The 10,891-nt window shown below is 51.7% G+C and overlaps 1 protein-coding gene across 1 annotated transcript; it reads right to left on the bottom strand.

The window, feature by feature from the left end:
• Nucleotides 1–241: 241 nt before the first annotated feature.
• Nucleotides 242–8,616, bottom strand: LOC140364302 (E3 ubiquitin-protein ligase MSL2-like). Its single transcript, XM_072450395.1, has 4 exons — nucleotides 7,342–8,616; nucleotides 5,164–5,477; nucleotides 3,019–4,065; nucleotides 242–739 (listed from the first exon to the last, which is right to left on the bottom strand). The coding sequence occupies exons 1-4, from the start codon at nucleotides 7,481–7,483 to the stop codon at nucleotides 446–448; spliced, it is 1,797 nt and encodes a 598-aa protein (XP_072306496.1). The 5' UTR covers nucleotides 7,484–8,616; the 3' UTR covers nucleotides 242–445.
• Between the last annotated feature and the right edge of the window lie 2,275 nt (nucleotides 8,617–10,891).

The following is a 10,891-nucleotide window of genomic DNA, read 5'->3' on the forward strand; positions in this document are numbered from 1 at the left end:
AGGTTTCCATGGAGATCAGAGGGACGTTTCCTGGACCTAGAGCTGCAACTGACGATTATTTTAATGTTCCACAGTCAAACCATGAGTTCTACTTTTAACTAAATAAGTGTTGAAATGTGGCGACTGAAAGCTTTAGAGAACAATAAACTGTTATTCAGAATGTTTGTATTCTTGTTTTAACATTTAGATTTAATAACGTGAGACAAACGGGCACAAAACGAGGCTAAATACTCTCGCCGTGGTTAAAAAAGTACTTTAATCATTGGAACACTTCCTGTCCAACATGGCGGCGTTTAAACTCACACAAAGTCACATTTTACTCTTAAACTTCTTCACCTCTGTCGCCGTGGCGTTCTGGCTCCTCCCTCCATCTCACGTGACTCTAGGGAGGCGGGGAATGTGCGTGTCCACCAATCGCAGCAGAGCTCGTCTGCGTATCGTCCAATCAGAGCTCTTCCTCTGCAGTCATACCTGAGCTCCAGTCAAAGACCCTGGCGTCGTGCCCCGCCCCCGACGACAGGTACGAGGTGGTCACCGGGGGCGTGGTCGCAGTGATGAGGGCGTTGGCGGGGGCGGCGGTCGCCGGGTTACGCAGCGCCGTGATGCTGCTCAGGTTGATGCCCAGCGTGAGTCTGGTCTGCTCCAGAGCCTTCTCCGGGACGGCGAACGCCTCCAGCTTCTTCTCGCCATTCGCCATGTACGAGTTCTGACAACCGCGACAGATGCAGTCCAGACACGCCTACGACCACATGATACTGTTAGACACGCCTACATGATACTGTTAGACACGCCCACATGATACTGTTAGACACGCCTACGACCACATGATACTGTTAGACACGCCTACATGATACTGTTAGACACGCCCACATGATACTGTTAGACACGCCTACGACCACATGATACTGTTAGACACGCCTACATGATACTGTTAGACACGCCCACATGATACTGTTAGACACGCCCACATGATACTGTTAGACACGCCTACGACCACATGATACTGTTAGACACGCCTACATGATACTGTTAGACACGCCCACATGATACTGTTAGACACGCCCACATGATACTGTTAGACACGCCTACATGATACTGTTAGACACGCCCACATGATACTGTTAGACACGCCTACGACCACATGATACTGTTAGACACGCCTACATGATACTGTTAGACACGCCCACATGATACTGTTAGACACGCCCACATGATACTGTTAGACACGCCTACATGATACTGTTAGACACGCCCACATGATACTGTTAGACACGCCTACATGATACTGTTAGACACGCCCACATGATACTGTTAGACACGCCTACGACCACATGATACTGTTAGACACGCCTACATGATACTGTTAGACACGCCCACATGATACTGTTAGACACGCCCACATGATACTGTTAGACACGCCTACATGATACTGTTAGACACGCCCACATGATACTGTTAGACACGCCTACGACCACATGATACTGTTAGACACGCCCACATGATACTGTTAGACACGCCCACATGATACTGTTAGACACGCCTACATGATACTGTTAGACACGCCCACATGATACTGTTAGACACGCCTACGACCACATGATACTGTTAGACACGCCCACATGATACTGTTAGACACGCCTACGACCACATGATACTGTTAGACACGCCCACATGATACTGTTAGACACGCCTACGACCACATGATACTGTTAGACACGCCTACGACCACATGATACTGTTAGACACGCCCACAAGATACTGTTAGACACGCCCACATGATACTGTTAGACACGCCTACGACCACATGATACTGTTAGACACGCCCACATGATACTGTTAAGACACGCCCACATGATACTGTTAGACACGCCTACGACCACATGATACTGTTAGACACGCCCACATGATACTGTTAGACACGCCTACATGATACTGTTAGACACGCCCACATGATACTGTTAGACACGCCTACGACCACATGATACTGTTAGACACGCCCACATGATACTGTTAGACACGCCTACATGATACTGTTAGACACGCCCACATGATACTGTTACACGCCCACATGATACCGTTAGACACGCCTACATGATACTGTTAGACACGCCTACATGATACTGTTAGACACGCCCACATGATACTGTTAGACACGCCCACATGATACTGTTAGACACGCCCACATGATACTGTTACACGCCCACATGATACCGTTAGACACGCCTACATGATACTGTTAGACACGCCTACATGATACTGTTAGACACGCCCACATGATACTGTTAGACACGCCCACATGATACCGTTAGACACGCCTACATGATACTGTTAGACACGCCTACATGATACTGTTAGACACGCCCACATGATACTGTTACACGCCCACATGATACCGTTAGACACGCCTACATGATACTGTTAGACACGCCCACATGATACTGTTAGACACGCCCACATGATACTGTTACACGCCCACATGATACCGTTAGACACGCCTACATGATACTGTTAGACACGCCTACATGATACTGTTAGACACGCCCACATGATACTGTTAGACACGCCCACATGATACCGTTAGACACGCCTACATGATACTGTTAGACACGCCTACATGATACTGTTAGACACGCCCACATGATACTGTTACACGCCCACATGATACCGTTAGACACGCCTACATGATACTGTTAGACACGCCCACGACCACATGCATTGCATTGACAGAATAAACTACATTGTTCTGTTTTAAGTGTTTCCTTAAAATAAACAGGAGTTTCATGTTTTTCAGACAGTGCAGGGACATAAGGGACAGAAACACCCTTCTCTGTTCTGTTTCCCTTTTTGTCCCTTTTGTCCCGCTTTTTGGTTCTCTTCACTCTGTTAAGAGCCCACAGCTGAGAGAACATTCTGGACGTGTTTTTCCTCTTGCCCTCTGAGCTGGTGGGCATCAACCAAACAATCGTTTTAAACGACACAGAACATTTGGGCACAGAAGAGCCCAGTGTGACCTCTGACCTTGCGGTTGGAGTAGCAGGGGCAGCGCTGCCCCCTGCAGGTGAGCACAGACGGGTTTTGTGTGGCGCGCCCGCACTTGCAGCCTTTCTTCTCCGGTGGTTTCTTGTAGATGGGTTTGGAGGGCGAGGGCGGGTGGGACGGCGGGTGGGACGGCGGGTGGGACAGCGGGTGGGGGAGGGGTGGTATCCGTGGCTGAGGCCAGGGTTTGGGTGCCCCCTGCTGTCGGGCTTTAGTGCAGGCCTTCTTGGGAGCGCTGTGAAGCTCGGGCTTTCTCAGAGGCTTGGGCAGCAGCAGAGTCTTGCCCGCTCTGACGTTGCCTCCGTTGGGCATCGGGGCGAGGCACGGGGGCGTCCCGGAGCCGAGGAGAGGGGGCGTCCCGGAGCCGTGGAGAGCAGGCGTCCCGGAGCAGGGGAGCGCCTGCGACCCGGAGCCGAGGGGAGGGGGCGTCCCGGAGCAGAGGGGAGGGGATGTCCCGGAGCCGGGGAGAGGGGGCGTCCCGGAGCCGAGGGGAGGGGGCGTCCCGGAGCAGAGGGGAGGGGATGTCCCGGAGCCGTGGAGAGGGGGCGTCCCGGAGCAGGGCAGCGCCTGCGACCCGGGGCGCAGCTCGTCTTTGGGCTCGGCGTCTCGGAGAACGCTCAGTGACACCGGCGACACCTTCTGACTGTCGCTTTCTGAACGCGAGCGTTTACGATGGCAACGAAACGGAGCCAGGACCGGGGAGCTTTCCGATTGGACGAGGAGCTGCGGGCGGTGGGCGGGGCCGGTCTGTGATTGGCTGAGCGTCACAGGGGCGGGCTCTGATTGGAAAGGTCCGTTCAGAGGGGGCGGGTCCAGAGTCCGTAGCACTTCCTCCACGCTGAGCAGCAGAGGCCCCTCCCCCTCATCCATGATGTCAGAGAGCCCCGCCCCACCGCATGTCGCAGTGGTGATGCAGACTTGCTGTGGACTCCGCCCCCTGGTGGACGATGGAAGGCCGTTCCAGTCGTGGCCGTTCACACTGGCACAGTTTGGCTCCTCCTTCACCTCCTTCAGGGGCGGAGCCTCGTCCTGAGAATGACAAATTAATATTACAGTTTTTAAAAGAAACAAAAATGTGTGTTTTGAGATTAAATACTTTTTCTTGGTTTTGTTTTTGAGGAAAGTTTGGGACTATTTTAGTTTGTTTTCTGTTCATCGTCTAAACAATAACAATATCACTGGTTTACTGGTGCGTTTACACACCTGCGCCCCCCGTGCCACCCTCAGTACACACCTGCCCCCTCGTGCCACTGTGCCACCCTCAGTACACACCTGCGCCCCCCGTGCCACCCTCAGTACACACCTGCCCCCTCGTGCCACTGTGCCACCCTCAGTACACACCTGCGCCCCCCGTGCCACCCTCAGTACACACCTGCCCCCTCGTGCCACTGTGCCACCCTCAGTACACACCTGCCCCCTCGTGCCACTGTGCCACCCTCAGTACACACCTGCGCCCCCCGTGCCACCCTCAGTACACACCTGCCCCCTCGTGCCACTGTGCCACCCTCAGTACACACCTGCGCCCCCCGTGCCACCCTCAGTACACACCTGCCCCCTCGTGCCACTGTGCCACCCTCAGTACACACCGGCGCCCCCCGTGCCACCCTCAGTACACACCTGCCCCCTCGTGCCACTGTGCCACCCTCAGTACACACCGGCGCCCCTCGTGCCACTGTGCCACCCTAAGTACACACCTGCACCCCTCGTGCCACCCTCAGTACACACCTGCCCCCTCGTGCCACTGTGCCACCCTCAGTACACACCTGCGCCCCTCATGCCACCCTCAGTACACACCTGCGCCCCTCGTGCCACTGTGCCACCCTCAGTACACACCTGCGCCCCTCGTGCCACCCTCAGTACACACTTGCGCCCCTCGTGCCACTGTGCCACCCTCAGTACACACCTGCACCCCTCGTGCCACTGTGCCACCCTCAGTACACACCTGCCCCCTCGTGCCACTGTGCCACCCCCAGTACACACCGGCGCCCCTCGTGCCACTGTGCCACCCTCAGTACACACCTGCACCCCTCGTGCCACCCTCAGTACACACCTGCCCCCTCGTGCCACTGTGCCACCCTGCCACCCTCAGTACACACCTGCACCCCTCGTGCCACCCTCAGTACACACCTGCACCTCACCGTCCTCGTCCTCCTCCTGCTCCAGAGCCATCTCGTGGCCCTCGGCGAGCGCGGCCTGCAGGTCCGGGCACTCGGAGGCGGCGGCGGCGATGTGCGGAGCGAGCGGCGAGCGGGCCACGTAGGCGCAGAGCCGGCGGTAGCACCGCACGAGCAGCGCCAGTGGGCGGTTCTGCTCAAAGCGAGAGTAGTCTTTGCACCAGCTGCAGGACGGGCGCAGCTGCATCCTCTGACCCTTACAGCCCAGACACACATAGTGCTGACAGCTGGAGTCCACCGGGGCGATGGGGTCCGACAGGAGGTTACCTGAGGGGACAGTGACCCAGGGTTACCGGGGCAACGGGCTCATCAGGAGCATCAAAGAGCAAATCTCAGTATGAACTGTGACATTTACGCGGGAACAGTAAGTAAAGCAGCACTAAGTCACATTCAAGTCTGTGAGTCCCTGTGATGGGCGTCGCCCCCTGCTGTCTCTGAGCGGCGTTTCAAGTGCCCGTCGCCGCCCCCTGCTGTCTCGGAGCGGTGTTTGAAGTGCTCATCGTCGCCCCCTGCTGTCTCTGAGCGGTGTTTGAAGTGCTCATCGTCGCCCCCTGCTGTCTCTGAGCGGTGTTTGAAGTGCTCATCGTCGCCCCCTGCTGTCTCGGAGCGGTGTTTGAAGTGCTCATCGTCGCCCCCTGCTGTCTCGGAGTGGAAAACTTGCCTGACTCTCCTGAGAAACCCTGGCTCTTTTTTAACCTTTGACTGTGAAATGTTTTTGTGATCAAACTGATTTATTGTGACAAAGAAAAACGATGTGTTCTCACTAGAGAGCTACAGGGGGCGCTCTTCTGCTCGATCAGGTCAAAGCCAATCGAGCTGCAACAATCAATCAACTAATTGTGACGAGTCGACTCTAAAATGATGCCAGTGGTTGGATCTGGTCAGTGCGGTCAGAACGTGCCACGGTCAGAGAACAGGGTTCATCACTCAAGACATAAACATGTTTTTATCTGTAAATATTCTCCACAGATCTCATATTCACCAGACCTGAGCATTTGTGGCCCCAGGGGCCAGATGATCTAGGGGCCATGTTTTAATCTGGCCCCTAGAAAGATTTTACTTTCAATTTTTTAACTGTCTGTTACATCTGTCTGCACTTGTGTCCTTAATAAAGATGACATGAAATGAATTAAATAATAGATTTAATAGCCTATATTTGACAGGAAAGTGATATTACAAATTAATAAATTAATATTTGTTTTCTTTTTTTCACACCAGTGATGGCGGGGGCTCCGCTTCTTGCCTGGATTAGAAAATGTGTTTCTGTTTCGATACTAGTTTAAGTATTATTAAGTACAAAACTATTATTTCTGTTGTTCATTAAGACGTTTTAAACACATTTAAACAAATAAAGGTGTAAATCTGAGACTGAAGCTTCTAGAGAGAATATTTATTACAAAAATAATTTCAGAAATAGTTTTATTTATGTTTTTAACATTTTGATTGAAAAATGTTTTTGTTCTAAAAAAGGTCTTTTTACGTGTTTAAGTCCAAGAAAACACTTTTCAAAGTCGATTAATCGGTGGAGCCCTAATATTGATTAGTATCGAAGTATTGATCCTTCAGACAAGCCGTCCTCTTCACGCCGGCGTCTTCACTTCTGGACACGCTCGTGGACACGCTCGTGGACGCGCTCGTGGACACGCTCGTGGACGCGCTCGTGGACACGCTCGTGGACGCGCTCGTGGACGCGCTCGTGGACACGCTCGTGGACACGCTCTCTCTCTCCTTGCTCCGGCTGATGTCTTTCCATGAATGGAGCTCGTTTTACTTCTGCAGCTGGCGCCGTAGCGACCGCCGTTGCTAAGGAAGCTCCTCTCAAAGAGCGTTTGATTCACGCAGCGCTCAAAAGGTTCAGTCACAGGAGAAACACCTCTGAAAACACAATCTTTTACACATTTGGACTTCAGCTTTGCCCGTTTGTCATTTGAATCATGAAAAGTTACACATTGCACCTTTAAACACAGTTTCAACAAACACAGACTCAAACCAAATCACGCTTCACTGACCCTCGTGGTCATTTCAAAAATAAAGGCGTGTTTGTGTGACTAAACCACCGGGACATTCTGAGGGGGGTCCCACGTAAACCTGACCCCCCCCGCCCCCGCTGGTGCTTAGAGCCGGGACTCACCGCAGACCAGGCAGGACAGGGACTGGCGGAAGAAGGGCAGCAGCCTGCAGAGCTCCGCCAGGGCCAGGGGGTCCCGCGGGTCGCACTGCAGCACGGAGCGGGCCGCCGACACGAACAGAGCCGTGGCGTTCACCGGGTTCATGTCTGCCCCGCGGTGCCTCACGGCCGCACTGCCATCCGGGGTCACGCGCGCGTCGCCATGGTGCTCGTCTCTCCGTCGTGTCCCGGTGCCATGAACTTATCTCGGGCGCGCAGTTGTTCAAATCACGCGTAAAGTCAACATTTAACCGCAAATAAGCTGACTTCCGGAGCAACAAACGCCTTTTCCCGCTATAGAAGTGCGATTTCCGCTCAGACAAAACGTGCAAAGTGCCGGTGATGTCACTGAAGCAGGTTCAGGTCCCTGTGGTGCGCATCATCCGTCCTGCTGCAGCCGCACGCGACCACACGCGTCATTTACGAGCGGCAAAAACGTGCAATATTCACCGCAGAAACGTGCAAAAGGCTAAGCGTCCATCGGGCTTCTCCGTGGACCGTGTTTGAGGCGGAATTCAAACGCGAAGCTGCAAAACGTTGCTCCAAAATCGTTTTTTAAATTTTATGTGGCCGTGTTCCTCCGTGGCCCCGCGGTTAGATTATGTGCAGATTTGTCCACAGTCCCGTGCACGCGTCCCCTGTGTTCCCACAGCCCTGTGCATGCGTCCCCGGTGTCCCGTGCACGCGTCCCTGTCCCCGCGCGTGAAGGCTCCGTGCAGCCGGGGAGCGCGCACTGTTATTGTTCCGCCATTCACGCCGACAACAAAACAGGCCGCGCCGGCTTTAAACGCGGCTCTCCGGGGAACGAAAGCTCGCAGCGGCCCGGTAAAAGCACTCAAAACGCGTGAAGTCACGATGAATGTTGCCGGCGTGAATTCAAAGTCCAAACACGTGTAGAATCGCAATAGAAGGGGATCCAGCAGAAGCAGCGGTGTTTCCTGAGCGCACCGGCCGCGTCAGGAGCGCGCTGGGCCGGGTGCAGCAGCAGGCCGCGCCGCTCTCCTCGGGGGTTAGCGGAGGAGCGTTAGCCGCGGTCCCGGGCTCCTCGGGCGGCTTGTGTCCGGTGGTGTCGGGCTGTAGCCGCGGTGGTGTGCTCCCGGAGGCCCGTGGAGACGACCGCGGGCGCAGAAAAGCGGCCACACAGTTGTAAACGTGTGTTTTGTGTGTGTTTCGTGTTGTTGTCGTTAGCTGCGCTTCAGCTTCAGCCGCAGCAGATCCGCCGCTGGAGGCCAGGGGGCGCTGTGGGGCAAGTCTCGCGAGAACACGGAACGTGGTTCATTTAAAAGCTAAAATTAAAATATAGTTCATGATGGATTATATTTGTGTTATTCTTTTTCTTATATATTTCATTGTATCATATGAGTTATTCTAGTCAGATTGGTTGGATTTAAATATATTTGAAATAGTTTATCTTGATTTGTGCTTGTTTCTATCTCCTGCATTTCTTGAACTGTGCTTTACATATGCAAATGACATACAATAATAATAATAAATATAGCCGCAAGCGGCAATGATCGGCCCTCGCCGCCACACCGCCGCCACGCCGCAAGAGGAGGGGGCGCTAACGCGCCCCAATTGTCCTTTTATTACGCCTACTGCTGAATCTGTGACGCTGTCACATCTTCTCCCCTTTGTTTTACATCAAAAAGCTATTTTATTTTGAATTCTTGGCAAAATGTGCGGCTTTGCCGCACAGACACCGTGACTCTTTGAATGAAAATGTGGATAACTTTTGATGGTCCTGAAGATGAGTCTCACCAAATTTCAGGTTAATAGGGCAAACGCCCTAAGAGGAGTTTGTGAAAGTATAAAGTGTAAACATGTTCTGGCGATTTCCCCATTGGAATAACATGGAAGGTTTCGGTCATCGTTACGGCAACGCCATAACAATTATGACATGGGTCTCATTGACTTTTTTGATGGGGATGCTAAAATTGAGTTGTGTGTCAAATTTCATATAATTTCGCAAAACTAAACATTTAACCTCCATATAAAATCTGTAGGGGGCGCTGTGGCGCCAAATGAATTTATTTCACTTCAAGTGGGTTTAGGGCAAAGAGTTTAACAACTGATTCTAATTTGACGCAATTCGGACTTTATCTGCGCAAACGGCAGAAATTTTAAATATGGGAGATTTCTGAAATTCTAGCTACAGTTTGCGGCTTCGCCGCACAGAGACCGTGAGAGGTATCAATGTAATTTGGATAACTTTTGATGTCCCACTCCTCAGTAGCATTTTCACCAAATTTCAGCTTTTTAGAGCCAACGCCCTGGGAGGAGTTCGTAAAAGTACAACGTTTGGAAAAACTCCAAAATCATGTTTAACCATTTTTGAAGCAATATGGCCGACATTTGGTTGGGCGGACGGCGTTGCCGTAATAATATTTTTTACTTCTCTTGTCACCATCTACCTCTGCGCCAAATTTCATGATTCTACGATCAGATTTTTTTTGGGTCATTTCCCATCTCTCAATGCATTTTTGGTACATTTGGGGGCGCTGACGCGCCAATTTTTTTTATTTTAGAAAAGGGAAATAGCCAGAATGTAGAGAGGCACGATTTTTAGAGGTGTGCAAATTTTTGTGACTTTTCGTCAATGTTCACTGGGTGAAAAATAGGGGGGTTGGTCCCGAGAAGAAGAAGAAGAAGAAGAAAGAAAGAAAGAAAGAATAATATTCCGATGCGAAAACAATGTTTCCCATTTTTCAAATATCATAAACTATACATTTTCGGAAAGCGCTCGCGCTTTCCTACCTCATGGTGTGGGTCCCTGGTCACTGACGGGTACTTTCGATAATTTTGAGTGGGCTCCGCCCACTTTGTGTTTTTGGCCCTCTAAACAGTAATAATGTTCAATTTTTGCATTACATGCTTATATGCACGGAACATGCAAGAGATGGAACGTGTTCGTGAGCTACTTAGCGCAAATGAGTGCTTTACATTGGGATGACGACCGCGAAGCGGTCGTCATCCCAATGTAAAGTGCTCGTTTAGTGCGAACTTTTGCACGGGCTTCCTGGTTTAGTCCTGGTCTAAACCAGGACTAAACCAGGTCTAAACCAGGACTAAATCAGGACTAAACCATGACTAAACCAGGTCTAAATCAGGACTAAACCAGGTCTAAACTAGGACTAAACCAGGACTAAACCAGGGCTAAACCAGGGCTAAACCAGGACTAAACCAGGACTAAACCAGGTCTAAACCAGGACTAAACCAGGACTAAACCAGGACTAAACCAGGACTAAACCAGGTCTAAACCAGGACTAAACCAGGACTAAACCAGGTCTAAACCAGGTCTAAACCAGGACTAAACCAGGACTAAACCAGGACTAAACCAGGACTCAACCAGGACTAAACCAGGTCTAAACCAGGTCTAAACCAGGACTAAACCAGGTCTAAACCAGGACTAAACCAGGTCTAAACCAGGTCCAAACCAGGTCTAAACCAGGTCTAAACCAGGTCTAAACCAGGTCTTAACCAGGTCTAAACCAGGACTAAACCAGGACTAAATCAG

Source organism: Eucyclogobius newberryi, unplaced genomic scaffold, assembly GCF_026437365.1.
Source record: "Eucyclogobius newberryi isolate DKJ021-1_F unplaced genomic scaffold, fEucNew1.0.hap1 SCAF_18, whole genome shotgun sequence".
Classification (NCBI taxonomy): domain Eukaryota; kingdom Metazoa; phylum Chordata; class Actinopteri; order Gobiiformes; family Gobiidae; genus Eucyclogobius; species Eucyclogobius newberryi.